This window comes from Podarcis liolepis, assembly GCF_965112155.1.
Source record: "Podarcis liolepis genome assembly, chromosome: 8".
NCBI lineage: Eukaryota > Metazoa > Chordata > Lepidosauria > Squamata > Lacertidae > Podarcis > Podarcis liolepis.
Genome location: NC_139560.1, coordinates 173,841 through 191,936, shown reverse-complemented (window position 1 = coordinate 191,936; position 18,096 = coordinate 173,841). Strand labels below are relative to the sequence as shown.

General features: G+C 56.2%; 2 protein-coding genes across 6 annotated transcripts in view; both read left to right on the top strand.

Annotated features, from left to right (window-relative positions):
• The first annotated feature begins 377 nt into the window (after window positions 1-377).
• On the top strand, window positions 378-12,566 carry PUF60 (poly(U) binding splicing factor 60). 5 transcript variants are annotated; one of them, XR_014529435.1, is made up of 11 exons: window positions 378-737; window positions 3,288-3,383; window positions 3,799-3,888; window positions 4,602-4,652; window positions 6,745-6,906; window positions 7,017-7,109; window positions 7,519-7,732; window positions 7,816-8,006; window positions 8,305-9,831; window positions 10,494-11,910; window positions 12,140-12,566. XR_014529435.1 is itself a non-coding variant. In XM_083518208.1 (11 exons), the coding sequence occupies exons 1-11, from the start codon at window positions 447-449 to the stop codon at window positions 12,437-12,439; spliced, it is 1,869 nt and encodes a 622-aa protein (XP_083374334.1). In that variant the 5' UTR covers window positions 378-446; the 3' UTR covers window positions 12,440-12,566. The 5 variants fall into 5 exon arrangements, 4 of the variants coding, with proteins under 4 accessions (XP_083374334.1, XP_083374336.1, XP_083374333.1 ...); XM_083518208.1 differs by having other exon boundaries at window positions 8,305-8,449; window positions 11,675-11,910; XM_083518207.1 differs by having other exon boundaries at window positions 432-764; window positions 8,305-8,449; window positions 11,675-11,910.
• A 1,393-nt stretch (window positions 12,567-13,959) lies between these two features.
• SCRIB (scribble planar cell polarity protein) overlaps window positions 13,960-18,096 on the top strand; it is a 58,142-nt gene continuing 54,005 nt past the window's right edge. Inside the window, exon 1 of the mRNA XM_083516439.1 lies at window positions 13,960-14,349. Coding sequence (XP_083372565.1) covers window positions 14,188-14,349 — 162 coding nt within the window. The 5' untranslated portion in view covers window positions 13,960-14,187. The remainder of the gene's footprint in view (window positions 14,350-18,096) is intronic.

The window sequence follows — 18,096 nt, the reverse complement described above, 5'->3', positions numbered from 1 at the left end:
GAGCACTCGGCTAAAAGATGAGAAATAAGATAAAATTAAGCAGAAGTAGCAAATAGTTAAAGAGCCAGAAGGGGAAGTTGAGGGAAGTCACCGGGTGGGGGGTGCTTTGTTTTATTGTATTTTCTTTGATATGATTAATATGTTCAATATAAAATGTAATTTTTAATAAAAACTTTTTTTTTTAAAGTAAACATTGTTATAGGCTTCCAGCGAAAGGGCCGGCGCCTGCCTGACGCCAAGGGGCCGGGAGTTCCGCAGGGGAACAGCCAGGCGGCGCAGCAGCAGCAGCAGCCTTCCAGCTGTCGCGAGAGCCCACGAGGCCCGAGGACTACCGCGGTCTGTCAAACGCATCCCTCGGAGGCGGGACTTCCTGGTTTCCCGTCCTATCAGAGACCGAAGGCTCTGACTGGGCCGCAGCTGCCTGTCTTTGGGCGGGAAAATGCGAAATGGTGGCAGGAGCTGCCGCTGAGGCAAATCTCGAACGCGGCGCCGAGTCTCGGAGCGGGAGCCTGGCCACCCGGCGTGACGGAGCGCCGCTCTCCCCGTCTGCCGTCGCGCTCTCTGACGGTCGGTCTCCCACCTGTGTCGTCACCGCCCCCGCCCCGCCCGCCAGAGACCCCCAAGGAACCGGAAGTCGGTCGGCCCGTTCTCTCTCGCGCAGTTTAGTTCTCGCGAGAGCCTCGCACTCGGGGAAGGAGGAGTCGGGGAAGATGGCGGCGACGACGGCGATCTCTCTGGTGAGCGAGTCGCTCCTCAGCCGGCGGGTGAGGGCTAGGCGGGCGGGAAGGAGGGTGGGCGGCGCGGAGAATACCCCGCCGTCGTGCTCGGGGCGCGGGGGCGCCGCCGCCGAAGTGCCCCCGCCGGAGCCTCAGAGCTATCCCGGCCGGGTAGCGGGCGCGGGGGGAGATGGCGGGACTACATCCCCCAGCATGCCCCGCGCCTCTCTCCCGCCCGGCGCACGGGGCCACAGTTGCCGCGGCCGATGGGGCGCGTAGTTCTTGGCCTCCCAGGCGCTGAGGAGAGGCTAGCGCTCCGGGGTTTTCGAGGGAGGGAGGAGAAGGAGCCCTCTTGGCGCATGCGCATCTGGAGGGCGCTCGCCGCCTGGCGCCGCCTGCCGCAGCGAAGGGATCCCGGCCCCCCGGGAGGAGCGGCCCTTTCCGTGGCCCCTCCTGGAGGGGGGACGGAAGGCGCCTTCTCACTCCCCCACCCCACACTCATTAGCGGAGGAGGAAATGCTTCCTCCCCGGGACATGGCGGGACTTGTCTCTTGCCCCCCCCCCTAGTCAGCCGCTGGCGGCATCCCCGGCTCTAGAGCGGAGCCGTTATCAGGTGTGTGTGTGGGGGGAAAGCCCCCTCGCCATCTGCAGGAGCAGCAGCGGAAACTACGGAACTCCCTCCCGCAGGAGGCGAGGCTGGACACCTGCGTGGCTCTAAAAGAGGATTGGGCGAATTCATGGAGGAGGAGGAGGAGGGGTCTCTCGATGGCTACAAGCCAGGATGCTTTTGCTGTGTCCTGGAGGCAGCAGTGCTTCTGAATGCCAGCTGCTGGAAACCACATAAGGGGACAGTGTCCTGCTTGCGCGTTTCGCTTTGGGGGAAGCTGGTTGGCCACTGTGAGAAGAGAATGCTGTGCTGAGCCAGGATCCTATGCTTTTAAGCTGTTGCCCTCCAGGCCCCCTTTATTTGCTGTGCATTTGTGTCCTGCCCCCCCCCCTTCCAGCACTGTCTGCACCTGCAAGAGTTCTGGAGCAAACTGTCATGGCAGGTCCTACCCCTTTCTGTTACCACACATGTTGTAGGTTGCTGTTTTTTCTCCTTCCTTTGTGGTGCTATAACACAGGCATGTCGCTTCCCAAGCAGTGATAACGTGGTAACAGTGGAAAAGTTTCACAGAACAGCTGAAGGAGTGAAATGATGTTTGGACCGGTTTGGCTTTAATAGAGTCACAAGCAGAGGCAGCAGTGCTTCTGAATACCAGTTGCTCAAAACCACAGGAGGGGAGAAAGCTCTTGTGCTCAAATCCTGCTTGCAGGCTTCCCTGAAGAGGCATCTGGTTGGCCTCTGCAAGGCCAGGATGGGCCTCCTAGACTAATCCTGCAGGAGCATTCTTATGACAGTCTGGTATAAATGTACCTCCAACTTGATAGGTTGCACCTATGTTACGAAGTCATTGCCGCAAGATGCGCTTGTGCCTGGCTCAGGTGCTTGTAAAAGGGGAGTAGATAGGTAGGTGAGAGTGGAACACCGGATTACATGGAACCACTTGCTCTAATCCTGCAGTCACCATCAGTTCACTTGTTAGTCCTTGTGTTAGTGCTCCCTCCCAAGGCTGCCTTTCTCCTTTGTTAAGAGGAAAGTCTACCTACCATCCTCTTGTTTTTGTCCTCAATCTCTTTCAGTTTATCTGGAAGGTCTTTAAGGAAATCCTCCTGGACTGCTTTCCTCACACCTTTTCAAGCTCCCAGTCAAGTCATACATTTGCCCAACCTTTGCCCTCCTGTGAGGGTAGACCATACTGGGTTAGGTGGATCAGTTGTCTCCCTTGGTCTGAAGCTGCTTCTGGTGTTCTGCAAGGTAGCTTCTGTCCTGTCTCTCTCAAAACACTTTGCATGCCTCCATCTCACCTTCTGGGCCACCATGCCAGCCCCCTTCTCTGCATGCTACTTTAAGGATCCTTTGTAGATTGCCACTCACTTCCTTGCCTCCTGGATCTGGTTACATGTTCAGGGTTGCCATATGTTCTGAACAATTTGGGTGAGGGCCCCACAATGTGTAAAGCAGCCACATCTCTCTCTGTCTTGAGTGGTTTGGAAACTTCCACAGGATATGTGCAGCTCTTATACGAAAGTGAAATGTTTTTGCTCTGTGCTGCTGCACTGCAGCCTCCTTTGCTGTTCCAACAAGTATTTGCCTGATGAGGCCTCTGGGTGTTGCAGTTGGAGAGAGGCATGTGTGGCTAGGCAGTGGGGGTCCTTTCTAAGTGCTGCTGCTGGGCTATGGGGCCATGTGTGCATCCTTGAACTAGAGCTTGTTCTTCAGAGGCACTCTGGAAAGTTGGAGGGTGGCAGCAGTGGTGAGGATACAATGGCAACACATCGGGGATCACATGGCAGCTTTTTGGGATGGGGTGGGCAATCACTCCTAGAAGAAGAAAGCTGAGTTCTCTGGGGGAGGCTCAGAGACTTTCCCTCTGTCTTCTCATTGCTCTCCCTTCTGAAGCAGCTCAGACTTTCCCAGCAGCACTGCTCAGGCCTGGCCACCTTTTATGAGTGTCTCTTTCATTGCAGGGCACAGAGACCGTCAAGGTAGAAAATGGACAAAGCACAGCAGCCAAGTTGGGACTCCCTCCTCTCACCCCAGAGCAGCAGGAGGCTCTTCAGAAGGTGAGTGGACCAGCAGGGGCCTTCCTGCTTGCATCCTTCTTCTCCCTCTCAAGGCTAGCCGTAATGAGGCTAGAAAGCATCACAGCTCATGGGGAGTAGAAGGCCAGGGGCTAGTCTGCCCCTCCATCCCTAGATGTCCACTTCGTGCGTCTAGGCCCCCTTGGCAAACAACTCCAGTAGCTTTGAAGGTGATGGGGGGAGTCTTGAGCTTCTCGGTCAGCATTGGGCAACAGCCACTGACTACCAACCTGTCGATGGAGGGGAACTGGTCTCAGGCAGGTGGGCTCTGGAGGAGGAGGGGGTAGTCCTCTGTGCTTGCAGTGCTGGGAAATGCCTCACGCTTTGAGGATGCTGGTGTGGCATGTTTTCGCTGTGGATGTCTGCTCTGTGACTCTGGGCTTTCTGTCCCCTTCAGGCCAAGAAGTATGCAATGGAGCAGAGCATCAAGAGTGTCTTGGTGAAGCAGACTATTGCCCACCAACAGCAGCAGCTCACCAACCTTCAGGTGAGGCACCACCCAGGGAAGCCCTGCCTTTGCCTCTCCCTCCTCCCCCCTCCCCCAAGGTGGATCCCTTTATGCACTTAGAGCCACTGCACAGCCCTGAGATGTGACTGGAGCCAGGTACTTTAGCTTCCGTTTCCGCTGCGAAATTGGAGTGTGTTGTATCCCCTCCCCCCTCTGCTAGCTCCCAGGCCCACACACTTGCTTGCATTCATTGCCTGGGTAGGGGAAGCTTAGCTGCTGAAGGAGGAGGAGAGCTGGTCTCCCAGCTGGGAGTCCTGCTGTTGGCCTGCCTAGAAGGGGGTGCCTGGGGTTGCTGGGTACATTGTCCTCACACTGACAGGGGTAGGGAGTGGCAGTCGCCTTACAGTGCAAGAGGGGTCTGTAGCTGCTGGTGAAGCCCTCTTGCTCAAGAGCCACAGATTGGGGGTGGGGGCACTGGGGCCAGGCCCTTTGGGCAGCTCTGGGTTACTGGGTGGGGGCACCTCCCTGCAATTAGGCAGCTGTTGAGGGTCAAAGAGGAGCCCCGCCTGTCCTGAAACACCCCCCTCGCTCCCTGGGGCTGGCAGGGGCTGTGCAGCGAGGAGGTGGAGGCGGCAGCGGCAGGCAAGCAAGGAGGAAAGAAGGAAGGAGAGGCCTCTTCCACTTGAGTTTTGACGAAAAGCCGTCGTATGCTCAGCTCCCACAGACTGAACTCTGTCTTTACTGTCTTTCAGATGGCAGCAGTGACAATGGGCTTTGGAGATCCTCTCTCACCTTTACAATCGGTCAATAGACACATTCACTTCTTCTGGGGCACTTGGTCTTAGTCAGGGCCTAGCACAGGGGAGGACGTAGCAGTGGCCTCCCCCTCCCTCCCTCTCCCTCCACATACCCGCCTGCTTTGGACACGCCCCACCAACCCAGGCCAAGTGTTAGCTCCCCAGAGGAAGGAAGACCGTGGGCTGGGGGCAGCCGGGGCCGTTGGAGGCATTGGGCAGAGAGAGAAAGAGCGAGAGAGCTTTAGAGCCAAGCAGCTGGGAGAGCCACCTCTCTAGGGATGCTGAGGTCCTGACCTAAAAGTAACTGCCAAGGTAACTTACCAGTGGGCCAGCACGGGACGCGAGAGGCCTGGCTGCTGGGTGTTGGGGCAGTGAAGGCCCCTCTGGGCAAGTTGGACTGCTCTCCCGGGAGAACACTGCTAGGACAGTGTTTACGGGGGTGGGAGAGAGAGAGGTGGCAGTTGCCAGTCCTCCCTCTGCCTCGCCATGCGCAGGGCTCGGGCTGGTAGGGCACCTGCCCCTGCTCCTGTAGCTGGAGCCTAAGCACTGCACAGACACCGCACAGAGCCTCCTCCAGCTGTACTGAGGCACGGCAGGGTTAGCCTGAGCACTTGGCAGGGCCTGGACTCCTGCCAGGCCCTTGTGCCGCACTGTGCCTGGGCATGGGGTGGAGGTGGAGCTTGCTGAGGCATCCCGGTTACTGCAGCGTGGTGGACAGGGAGGCAGAAGACAGACTGAGCCCTCCAGGAGCCGTTGAAGAGTCCGGCCTTTGAGCACAGAAGGGCAGAAATGCCCTTGAGGGCTGGCCTCTGGATTTGACGGAGGGTACCGGCCGCTCTTCTGGGGCTGGGAGCCTGGGTTTAGCTTAGCATTGGTGGGGTGAGGTCTCCACGGGAGCGAGTAACTGGCTGGCGGCCTTGCAGTGCACCTGGCCAGCCACCCGTGGCACCTCATAGGAGCTGCCCGTCGCTTCCCTGCTTATGTTGGGAGGGGAGCAGGCAGCCCAGGTGGCAGGTCCTGGGGCGGGCTGGGGTTGGTTGTCCTCAACCCCACGTGCTTCCCTTGCGAGTGCATGCAGCATCTCTCCCTAACTCTTTGCTCTGCTGGCTCCTGAATGCTGGGAGGTGTGATGAGGTCCTCGAGGTTGCCCTGCGGCTCTAGTTTCCTTAGTCTGCAGCTGGGAGCCCCATTCCAGAGAGGGGGCCCTTTGCTGGCCCCACAGGCCCAGACCGGCTCACTTCGCATAGGGAAGGCAGGCTTGGCTTGCAGCTGTCCACTGCCTCACCCATGCAGTTCTCTTCTAGCATGGTCTTCAGCCTCTGTCCCAAAGAGAGGGAGGGAGGGAGCAATGAAGGAAGGAGTGATCAGGGCGGGCCTTCTTTGCCTCCTTTTGGTCTCTTGGATCATGCAGGCTCCTTCCTGCCAGAGAAGCATTGCGGGGCCCCTTGGGGGCCCCAGGGCAGCCCTGACCGTTGCACAAAGTCCACGTGGCTCTGGGCAGCCAGTGCGTGTCCCTGGCCATTGGACTCTCCTCTCCCCACCTGATCCCAGAGAGCAGTTCCTTCTGCTGGCCCCATGTGCAGGCGCGGGAGGGTCCGGCAGGCCAGCAGCTGGGTGGTGGCAAACCTGGGATTGGACGCCAGCTGAGAGTGTCTGGCTCAGGGCTCCAGCCAAGACAGTATGTGGAGGGGAGACGCATGACTACGGCCCGTGCTTGGGACAGCAGCCCGTTCTTTGGAGCGCAGGCAGCGGAAATGACCCCTTCACACGGACTGTTGGTTGTTTCTGATGGGGCCTGTCTTGAGGGGATGAGGGTTTTGTCAGGTGAAGACTGAAGCTGGATCTCTTGCTGCCCCATGGGAGGTGGTTGACCCCTTTCTGTCTGCAGTAGGATGTGGCAGGTTCCTCTTGCAGGAGTGAGATGAGATGGCTTGGGTGGGCCAGGCTGGGCTGGGACTGCTGAGCCTCGGAGCTTCCCTTCGCTGCTGGGGGGGGGGTGTTGGGGGCGGGAAAGGAAAGCGGGGTTGTTGGGGAAGAGCTGTCCTTGCCCCTCCAGCTACCCCCCAAGCTGACCAGCCAGACCTTCTTTCTGATACAGATGGCAGCCCAGAGGCAGCGGGCTCTGGCCATCATGTGCCGGGTCTACGTGGGCTCTATTTACTATGAGCTTGGAGAGGACACGATCCGTCAGGCCTTTGCCCCCTTCGGCCCCATCAAGAGCATCGACATGTCCTGGGACTCTGTGACCATGAAGCACAAGGTTGGTGCTGCTGTGTTGCAGCCAGTTGGGTGAGCCCCTTCAGGAGGGGCGCGGCGCGAGGGCCCTGGCGTGGGTTGTGAACACCACTCTCTCCCCCTCCTTCCTTGCAGGGCTTTGCTTTTGTGGAATATGAGGTGCCTGAAGCTGCTCAGCTGGCCCTGGAGCAGATGAACTCCGTCATGCTGGGGGGACGGAACATCAAGGTACACACAAGTGCCGGCAGGTAGCTCTCCCTGGCCCTGACAGGGTGGTGCTACTGCCCATTTGACTGCCTCTCGGTTCACTTGTTTTGGTTTTCTCCCTGCCAGGACAGGACTCTGCAGGCATGGAAGCCCCATGCTGACTCCCTCCCCCTATTGGAAATCTGCTTTGGTGCCTGCCCCCGCTCCCCTGGATTTTCAGCAGGGGCTGGACTCCCTCACCTCCAAGCACACCTCCCCTCCCCTCTGGCCCGTTAGTTGCCTGCTTGTTGTCCAGAGGGAAGCAGTCACTTGTACCCAGCACTGTCTTCTGGGGGCTCCCTGCAGAATTGTGTGTGCAGCAGTGTCAGGAGAGTGTTGGGTGGGCGGCATGCGTGCCTGTCCTCCTCAAGGCAAGGACCTTTGCTTGCAGGTGGGGAGGCCCAGCAACATTGGCCAGGCCCAGCCCATCATCGACCAGCTGGCGGAGGAGGCACGGGCCTTCAACCGCATCTACGTGGCCTCAGTTCACCAGGACCTTTCGGATGATGACATCAAGAGTGTTTTTGAGGCCTTTGGGAAGATCAAGTCCTGCACGTTGGCCCGGGACCCCACGACAGGGAAGCACAAAGGCTATGGATTCATTGGTAAGTGGGCTGCCAGCGGCGAGGGCAAAATCCACTCTGGTATGGGGCAGCTGCCCTCTAATCGCCATCTTCTCTTCTTGCAGAATATGAGAAGGCACAGTCTTCGCAAGATGCTGTCTCGTCCATGAACCTCTTTGACTTGGGGGGCCAGTACCTCCGAGTGGGCAAAGCTGTCACGCCCCCTATGCCGCTCTTGACTCCTGCCACTCCAGGAGGCTTGCCCCCAGCAGCGGCAGTCGCAGCCGCTGCTGCCACAGCAAAGATCACAGCTCAGGTAAGAAGCGGAGTTGAGCATTAGCATTGAGCCGCGTGTGCTGCTCCGTGGTCTGGGTTTTGCAGGCACAGGTTGCACACGTGTGCACCCATCTCTTCCATCACATTGCCTGCCTAGAGCATCTCTAGGGGCTGGAGCGACCTGCTTGGACTCTCTTGTTTCAGCCCGCCATGAGTGCTGGTGGCTGTAGCGCTGAAGACAGTTTGTGGGCCCCTCAAGCCTCTTTGGGTGCTTGGAAAAGGAGGGCCAGGGCTCCTTGGGCAGGTCTGATGTGGTGCTGTTGCCTTTCCTTCCGTAGGAAGCTGTGGCAGGTGTGACAGGAGCTGCCGTCCTCAGCACGTTAACAACTCCAGGGCTGGTGACGCCGGCACTGACCTTAGCACAGCCCCTGGGCGCTTTGCCGCAGGCTGTGATGGCTGCCCAAGCACCAGGTGTAATCACAGGTGAGTCTGGAGACAGGGCGCTGAAAGTCTCACATGCTGGGTGTGGCGGCGAGGGTGGCCCTGGCATTTGGAGGCTGGAGGTCTCCCTCCTGAGTTTGTTGAATCTTCTTTTTAAATCCCTCAGCGAGTTCCATAGGTATGTTGTGTGGAGAAGTCGTTCCTTTTGTGTCCTGAACCTGCTGCCAGTCTAATTTCATTGGAGAACAAAAATAACTTTGTTTGCTCTCACTTCTCCACACCAACACTCTTTTCTGTGTTTTCCCATTGTGTATCTACACTAAAGTAAGCCAACAACCTTCTAAGCAAGATGCTCCAGCCTCGTCATCATCTTGCTTGTCTTTTTCGCCACCTGCTTCAGTTCCATGATGTTCTTTTCAAGATGAGGCATCCACAGCATCTCTGTATGATGGCTGTTCTGGTTTTGATTCCCTGAAATGGCCCTTTTCTTTGCTGCTTAAACGCTGCTCACATTGCTCATGAAACCTGATGTGTTTATTGTGACTCAAGCAGGACGTGTAAAGTTTCACTAACCTTTTAGAGTTCTTTGAAAGTGTAAGCAAGCCTATAGATAGAGGTGGTCCAGTCAGCATTGTGCATTGAACCTTTGGAAAAGCTGCTGGTAAAGTCTCTCATTAAATACTCCAGAATAAGTTTAGCGGTCATGGGGTCAGAGGGCAGGTTTGTAGCTTATTAAGGAAGCAGAGAGTAGAACCAATGTAGAAGGTGGAGTCACCCGAGGATTAGTATTGGGATGGGTGCATTTTAATTTACTCATTAGTTAGGTGCAAGCAGTGAGGTGGCTGTTTGCTGGTGATGCCAAATGTTCCAAGTTGATTAAAATGAAAAGGGATTGTGAGAAGCTCCAAAATGATCTCTCCAAACTGTTAAATGGGTTTTAACATGGCAAATGCAATTCTGTTCAGTCAAAAGGAAAGTTAAGTACATTGGAGCAGAAAATCTTAAATTCATACATCGGCTAATGGGGTCTGAACTGGCAGTGACTGGCCAGTACCAAGACCTTAGGGCTGCAGTGGACAGCTCAGTGAAGAGCTGACTCTGTGTGTGGCAGCTGTAAAAAGGCAAATTCCATGCTAGGGATCATTAGGAAAGGAACTGAAAGTAAAACAGCTGATCTCATAATGTTACAAAAATCTATGGTGTGGCCACATTTGGAATACTGTGTCCAGTTCCGGTGGCTTCACCTCAAAAGGATATTGTAGAGATGTCAAAGGTTTGTTGGCTTATAAAAGTACTTTTTTACCACTATATCATAAACAACTGGGGCGGTGTATAAAGTTCAGAAAAGGGCGAACAACATGACCAAGGGGCTGGAGCAGCAGCAGCAGCATTTGGGGCCTTCCAGTATAGCAGGGTAAAGAGAAGTCTGGGAAGCATCATAGAAGTGTATAAGGCGTGCATTCATTGGAGGAAGTGGGAAGGACAAGGTTTTCTTCTGGTCGCGTAATGCCAGAACCCAGTGAGGCCTTCCAAAGAAGTTGCACGTTTAGGACAGATTCAGGTACTTTTTCATACTGTGAATAGTTAAACTCTGCTATTTGCTCCCACAAAATGTCGTGTTGGCCACCCAAAAGATCTAGACCAAATAATGGTGGGTAAGGCTACTAGCCATGATGGCTCTGTGTTCTGCCATCCGTGCCTGAAGCAGTATCCTTCTAAATGCCAGCTGCTGGGAATCTCAGAGAGGGAGAGCACTGTGGGCTTCCCCTCCAGAGGCATCTGCCTGGCCACTGAGAGCAGTGTGCTCCACGGGCCTTTCTTATTTTCCAGAAGGGCTCTCCTTGTGAAAACAGGTAATTCCTGCCTTTTGCTTTCTGTCTTTAAACCATTCAGTTAAATAATGCGTAAGAGGATTTGACCTCTTTCTCAAGAGCCGTTGATGAGGAAGTTTGTTGAAAGCCATCTACATATTTGTTGCTATTCTCAAAGAATTCTAAAAGGTTGGTGAGACAGGACTTCTTATTGCAGAAGCCATGCTGGTTCTTCCTCTGCAAGGGTTGTTCTTCTCTACATTTGACAACTGTAGCCTTGCATTTTTGTTTTCTACCAGCAAAGCCTGGTTTGGGGGACAGATCATGTCAGGGGATGCATTTGCCTAGTGCAAGAAGTCACTAATTTCTTGCAGCCACCCTCTCCCCAGATGCTTGCAGCACATCAGTTTCATTCACCTCCAGAATCACTTGTTAATCTCATGCTACAACTTTGAGGTACTTTGTAGCCTTTGTACTTCTGGGGAGAGTCTCAAAACAACCTCAGTTCAAGGTGTTTTCTCCCTTTGCCCACACCTGTTGGAGATAGGGGTGAGCAATGAAGTCATGTTTGTAGATGATGGGATATTAATTCCTTTGCACTGTGTACAACTCTGGTCACCTTACCACAAACAAGATACTGTAGAGCTGGAACAGAAATGTTTCGGGCTTTGTAGTATTGAAATGTGAGCAGGGAGGCATATGAGGGGTTTTTGAAATGATTTCATGGCATAGAGAAAGTGAAATACTTGAAAGAGGCATTGGTAGTAGGTTCAGCAGAGATAAGAGGGGACTTACTGGAATATGGAACTCGCTGTTAGAAGGCATCCAATTACCATATTTCCTTTAATAGAAGATTTGGTGTAGGCCAGCTTTCTCAGTGACTATAAGCTATGATGGCCGTTGAACCTTCACAAATATTGCATGTTGTGGAGTGTATGCCTGCCTTGTGATTTTTCAAAGCAGCACAATTTCTTTGAAAAACTGGTTGCTGGACTAGGTGGGCCTTTGATCTGATTGAGCAGAGCTGCATTCAGGATTGGGAAGCTGCTTTGTATCAAGTCAGAACACAACCCTATACATAGCCCAGTATTGTCTTTTCTGACTGGCAGACAAGGACTCCAAGATCTTGGGCAGAGAAAGAGGTAGAACAGTTGGTGGTAGAGCAGCTGCTTTGCATGTAGAAGGTCCCAGGTTCAATCCCTGTCATCTCCAGGCCTCTGCCTGAAATACTTGAAAGCTGCTGCTGCCAGCCAGTGTAGACAGTCCTGAATTTGCTATGTTCCTGAATCAAAGCTCCCTGCCATGAGCTGTCATTACTGCATTCTCCCGGGTGGTGCTTGGCCTCCCCCTTGTTGGGTGCCCTGCTCATTGCCTGGGGAGGGAGGGAGGGTCCTGGAGCATATGAGTTGCCTGGCACTGCTCTTGCTCATGCCTTGGTCTGTTTCTTTCCCTTCAGGCGTGACCCCTGCTCGCCCACCCATTCCCGTCACCATTCCCCAGGTGGGTGTGGTGAACCCCATCTTGGCCAGCCCCCCAACACTAGGCCTGCTAGAAGTAAAGAAGGAGAAGGAAGAGGAGGAAGTTTTCCAGGAGTCTGAGAGGCCAGAAATGCTCAGTGAGCAGGAGCACATGAGCATCTCTGGCAGCAGCGCCCGTCACATGGTCATGCAGAAGCTGCTTCGGAAGCAGGAGGTGAGTTGGGGCCAGGGCAGTGAAGTTAGCTGCCCCTGGCTTTCTGCCCTGGGACTGGGAGGAGAAGGGACAGGACAGGAAATGTGGTGGAAGGTGGTGCAGAGTGAGATTGACAACACCCTTTGGCTGGGGTGTGGGGAGCCAGCTACCAGAGGATTTCCCCACCCCAGAGTGGGTAAGGAGGGGTCTTGTGGAGTTGTGACATTTTGCTCTCCTTTTCTCCTGGCAGTCAACTGTGATGGTCTTGCGCAATATGGTGGACCCCAAAGACATTGACGATGACTTGGAAGGGGAAGTGACAGAAGAGTGTGGCAAGTTTGGGGCTGTTAACAGGGTCATCATCTACCAAGAAAAGCAGGGCGAGGAGGAGGATGCTGAAATCATTGTCAAGATCTTTGTTGAGTTCTCCATGGCCTCAGAGACGCACAAAGCCATCCAGGCGCTGAATGGCCGCTGGTTTGCTGGCCGGAAGGTGGTGGCCGAGGTGTATGATCAGGAGCGATTTGACAACAGTGACCTCTCCGCATGAACTCTGCTCCAGAGAGACTTTGTTATTGTTCTCCTCAACCCCCTTTGTGTTCAGGGATGCTTCCGGGCCAGCATCTCTTGCTCCTGTCATGTATTTGTAGTTTCGGATAAAAGTGCAAGGAGAAAAACCTTTCTACCTTTGTGCTGGAGTGGTGGTGCTGGTGGGGCATTCCCTTCCCAGTGGCAAGAGACTTTGCGCTCTCTCTCTTTCCCCTCCCATCCTGTCTTTCTCCTCTGCCCTTTACCACAAAGGAGTGAATGGACCACTTTTACTTAGTTATGGGGGTGGGAATGAAGAAAAAGGGGCCAGTTCATTCCCCCACCCCACCCCCTTTCTGGCAAATATGAGGAACCCTTCTGTCAAATGTTCTGGTCCTCTCTCCATACCCCTTGCTTGGTGATGGTGGCAGCAGTCGTGGCCAGCATCTCTCTTCCCCTACAGAGCAGGCGTGTTGCCCCTGAGCCACATAGGGCCAAAGCCACAGCACTCTGGGGAAAATGAAGATGGCAGGCGCACCATCTAGCTTTGGGCTGCAGTTCATGACCAGTGGTCAGGGATGATGTGAGCTAGGTCCAAAACCTCTGGAGAGGACACCAAGCTGGTGGAAGGCTGGCCCAGAGGATAGATTGCAAACTCATAAGGTTCTCAAGGTGGGTGTGAGAGCAGCAGAATAAAGTACCACCTAGAAAATAATGATCTGTCCCTCCAACCAGGCTTTGCTGGTAGAAAACATGTATGCAAGGCTACAGTTGTCAAATGTACAGAAGCACAACCCCTGCTGAGGAAGAAGAATGGAAAGGAAGAAGGAAGTCCTCTTTTGGGGTCTGGAGACTAGGCTCCCAAGCGCCTGCATGGCCGTAGTTGGGGATGCCTCTTCCATGCCCGCTTTCCCCCCCAACCTGGGGAGGGTGGGTGTTTGTGTCTCCTTCCTGTTTCTTTGCTCTGAAGTGCCCCCTCCCCAACCTGAGCAGCAACAAGTGTCTTTTATTCTGTTTTTAAATTGCCATTCTGTGAGCTGCTTTGAGGCAAGAGGTAGAATGATAACAAATATTGTTTGGTAATTTAGGGACAGAGGGGCTGGGGTGGAGAGGATGACCTTCGAGTTGACCCTCAGGAAATGATGGGCCGAGGGAGGTTTGGGACGGTCCCTGAACCGTCTCCCCGCCCCCCCCCTTGCAGCAAAACCCCCCTCGAGCTGCAGCGAATGTCAGTCCCCTTCTAAACTATGCCGCTCAGGGGCCAAAGTCGGCCCCCCCCCGCTGCCCTTGTGCTTGGAACGGCTTAAGAAACAAGAAGCGTCGACGTCTTCTCGCCCTGCCAAAGAAGCCTGCCTTCCAGAGAGGGAGGGAGCTGCGGGTGCCGGCGAGAGGAGCAAAGGGGGCGGGGCCCTGGCCGGAAGCGGGCCCGGAAGTTCTGCCGCGCCCCGGGTCGCGGGGGCTGCCGGGAGCGGTAGTCCCCTGGGCGGAGGGCGAGGCGGGCGGCCTTTCCCAGGGTGCCTGGCGCGGGGGCGGGGCGGGGCGGCGCCAGGTGCCGGCGGGGCCCGGTCAGCGTCGCGGAGGGAAGCGGGGAGGGAGGGAGAGAGAGAGGGAGGAAGGAAGGAAGGCCCCTCCGCCAGCGCCAGCGCCCGCCCCCTTCATGGCTCCGGCGCCGCCGCCGCCGCCTCGGCCCGGGGGGGCGCCCCTCCGGAGAGCAGCAGCAGCAGCGCGCGCGTGAGGCGAGAGGCCGAGGCCGCCGCCGCCGCCGCCAGGATGCTCCGCTGCATGCCGCCGCTGTGGCGCTGCAACCGGCAGGTGGAGACGCTGGACCGGCGGCACTGCTCGCTGCAGGCCGTGCCCGACGACGTCTACCGCTACAGCCGCTCCCTCGAGGAGCTCCTGCTCGACGCCAACCAGCTGCGGGAGCTGCCCAAGGTGCGGGGGGGGGGCGGGAAGGGGGGGCTCCGGGGGAGTCGGGGCGAGCGAGGCCAAGGGGGCCCCTGCCGGGAGGAGCCGGGCCTCCAGTGTCGCCTCGCCCCCCTGCAATGCAGGAACCCTGCCTGCCCGGCGAGGGCCAGGGCCAGGGCCAAGGCCACCTGCTAGGGATGCTCCAGCTGTGACTCCTGCGGGGCAGAGGGCTGGGCTGGATGACCCCGGGGGTCCCTTTCGACACAAGGCTCTTGGGTCCGGCCCTCTGCCCTTCAGCCGGCACCCAGGATCCCCCAGAGCCGCCCTTCAGCGCAACTATCCGCCATCTATGCGCCATTAAGAGGCTCTGTGGTGTGCAAGGCTCAGTGTGAAAGCCAATGGGAAGCCGACAGGTGAGCTGTGCTCCCAAGGCAGCGCACAAGACCGTGGATGCTGCAAGGCGGATGCCACAGCCAGACAAGCCTCTGGGTGAGCCCTTGGGCAGCGGTTGCTCCCAGTCAAGGTGAGGCCCCAGCCCAGCCTCCTGCCTTGGGCAGAGCTCTGAGCTGCGGCTTCCTTGCAGCATGTGGATGCCTTCAGGTGTTTCCGCTTCTGCCGCTTTCCAGTTGGGTCAGAGTCGGTTCTTGAGCTCCCCCTGCCAGCTGTGTTGATGTATTTGGGTTTTTTTTTTAACCCTCCTCGCCTTTAGGGCGCAGTTAAGGTTGGTAATGACATGTTAAATGTAATCAAGTGAAACTTGCAGCACCAAACACTCCCTCTGGAGCACACAGTGCTGTTGTCTGAAGCTTCCTTGTTCACCTGACCCTGGCCTTAAAAAAAAGAGAGCCGGTCTTCCAGTCCCTCTGGAAGGGGGATGGGCTTGACTCTGGAGCTTGTGATGGCTTATCTCTAGATCAGTCCCAAAGGTGCAGGAGAGTGTAGATCCCAGGGCATTTAGTGACTCACATCACTCTGCTATAAGTCATAAAATCATAGAATCCTAGAGTTGGAAGAGACCCCAAGGGCCATCGAGTCCAACCCCCTGCCAAGCAGGAAACACCATCAGAGCACTCCTGACATATGGTTGTCAAGCCTCTGCTTAAAGACCTCCAAAGTAGGAGACTCCACCACACTCCTGGGCAGCAAATTCCACTGTCAAACAGCTCTTACTGTCAGGAAGTTCTTCCTAATGTTTAGGTGGAATCCAGCTAGTTGTTTCCCTCAGGATGAGCCTCAGGTTGTGGACCTTTCCTTGCTTTCCCCCGAGGCCTTGTTGTGGCTGCTGCTGGCTGTGGAAGCTGCAGAGAGGGAGGGGATGCCTTCTGTAAGTGCAAACCAGGCATGTTCTGGACCGAGAAACCTGTGAAGAGCAGACAGTAGAATAGTCAGGAACTCTGGCTGGGACGGGTTGGTGCCCTCCTCCTTTGCCTCTTGGTGGCGTGGGTTGGAGAGCTGGACGTCTAGCTGAGCAAGCACCCACTATCCTTTGAGACTTGAGTGGGGTGCCATCAGTCCCCCCCCCCCCAGCCCTGGCCAAATCCCAGGGCTTCCCTGAATTCCGAGGGAGGGAGGCAGGCAGGCAGGCAGGCAGGCACCAGCCTCTTGTGCAACTGTTCCACAGCTGCCGTGCTCCACCCCACACTGGCCTGGGTAGGGCTGGGCCCTGAGCCCTGTGTGCATGTTGTGGAATGGCAGCCAGAGTGTTTCCCCCCAGGCATTTGATATGCATTCTTTGGGGCCTGAGAATGGAGGGTTAAATAGCAGGAAATCCGGCTAGCCTGCCTTGCGGGAGGAGGCAGCAGCCAAGGAGCCAAAGGGGCTGCTGTTTGTGTGGGTTGCTGTGGCGGCAGTGGCTGTTCTGGCGGCTGCTCATTGCTTACCTGCCTGCCTGTGAGGCAGAAGGGGGTCTTTTTCTGACTAGGCTGCTGCTGCTGCTCTGCTTTTACTTCCTACTCTAGCTGTGGCCTTTACTTCTGTTCTACTGATGCGAGCCATTCAGCCAGGTGGGTGTTATGAGGACGGTGGATTGGCAGCTTGGCAGGTCTGCTGCCTCTGGGCTTAGCCATGCTTACCCTTAGTCCCACTCTTTCCAGGCACAGGCCCCTGCTTTAAGTTGTTGTTGTTGTTAGCGCTCTTTCTAAGCACCCCCCCCCTTTTAGCCCTGGAGCTTTTCCCGCAAAACACAACACTTTAGCCCTCAAGTGTCCTTTGGACATTCCCATGCGCTCCTGGGAAGAGCAGAGGAAAGGTGTGTATGGCTAGAAAGGGCCTGGCTGGCTTCCTCAGCCTCCTCGGCTGCTCCTTGGGCAGAGGGGGAGAGAAGCAGGGCCCGCTGGAGACCACCAAGGCCAGGAGAGCTTCATGTTGCCCCCCATTGTTCTCAGAGCTAAGGCAGGAGGAGATAGGTAGCCGTGTTGGTCTGCCATAGTCAAAATAAAAAATTCCTTCCAGTAGCACCTTAAAGACCAACTAAGTTAGTTCTTGGTATGAGCTTTCGTGTGCATGCACGAAAGCATGTATCTGAAGTGTATCTGAAGTGTATCTGAAGAAGTGTGCATGCACACGAAAGCTCATACCAAGAACTAACTTAGTTGGTCTTTAAGGTGCTACTGGAAGGAATTTTTTATTTTGAAGGCAGGAGGAGGCAGCCCTGCTCTGCGAGAGCCATTCCCTGTGCTGGGAATGCCCCTCTCTCTGAGCTGACACTGATTGCAAGCCCTCTCCCCCTTGCAAGAATTGCTCTGCCCTCCCTGGTGCTGGAAGTCAGCTTGGCTCCCTCTCCTGGCACAGCCGCCCCTGGTCTGGGGAAGTTTTCCTCGAGCAGAGCAGGAGGGGCCTTGCTCAGGGACCCTGTCGCCCCCTGCAAGACCCCTCCTGCCCTGCTTCCTCCAGGAGCTGGGTGAGGCCCTGCACAGTGCTTCCCAGGCCCCGATATGGGGCGTGGGGGAGGAGCAGGCAGTCCTGAGCGGACAGACAAAGCCACTCTTATTCTTGACCCGCGGGGGGGGGGGCGCGTCTACTGCACTTGGGGACCGAGGGGCGGGGATGGCTATTGTGATGCTTGAATACCCCCTCATCACTGAGCATAGGGGAGAGGGGCTGGCTCTCTGGGAGCTGCCATCTTGGGAAGCAGGGGGAGGGGCACAGGGTGTCCTGGGGGGGGGGGAACTGAGGGTGGTGGTGCCTCCGGTGCTCACTGCTAATCCTGGCTAGCCATTCACAGCCGCCTCCTCCTGCCGGGGGCTTTGTCTGCTGCTGCTGCTGCTGAGAAGCTGCCTCCTGGCTCTGATCCTTTTATCCTCCAGCCATTCTTCCTTTTCATTTCCAACCCTCTGATGATGTGGTTGAGTGGCTGCCGGGGTGGCGGCCTCAAAATTGTGTTGGGGGAGCAGGTATTGCCTGGGCCTCCCTGGCCTGGGTGATGGTGCTGCCATTCAGAGCGGAGGACCAGGGTGGGGGGGGGGGAGCTTTGTTCTGCTGCAAGCCTTGGGCCGGGTGCTCCTGGCAGTGCTTGGAGCTTCTCCTGGGAAGAAGATTTTCTCCAGATTTTGCCCTAGGAAAGCCTTGGCCCATTTTCAGTCCCTCTGAGGTTCGAAGTCAAGAGGGCAAGGGGCCTGGTCTCAAGCATCTGTGTGTGTGTGTGGGGGGGGTGCATTGAATTTGTCCCAACCCCTTCAGAAGACCCTTCCTGAAGCTTCCATGCTGAGCCCCCCTCCCCCGCCACACGCCCCCTGGCACTTTCTCCCCTGCAGCCTCATCTGCCCCTCTGGCACT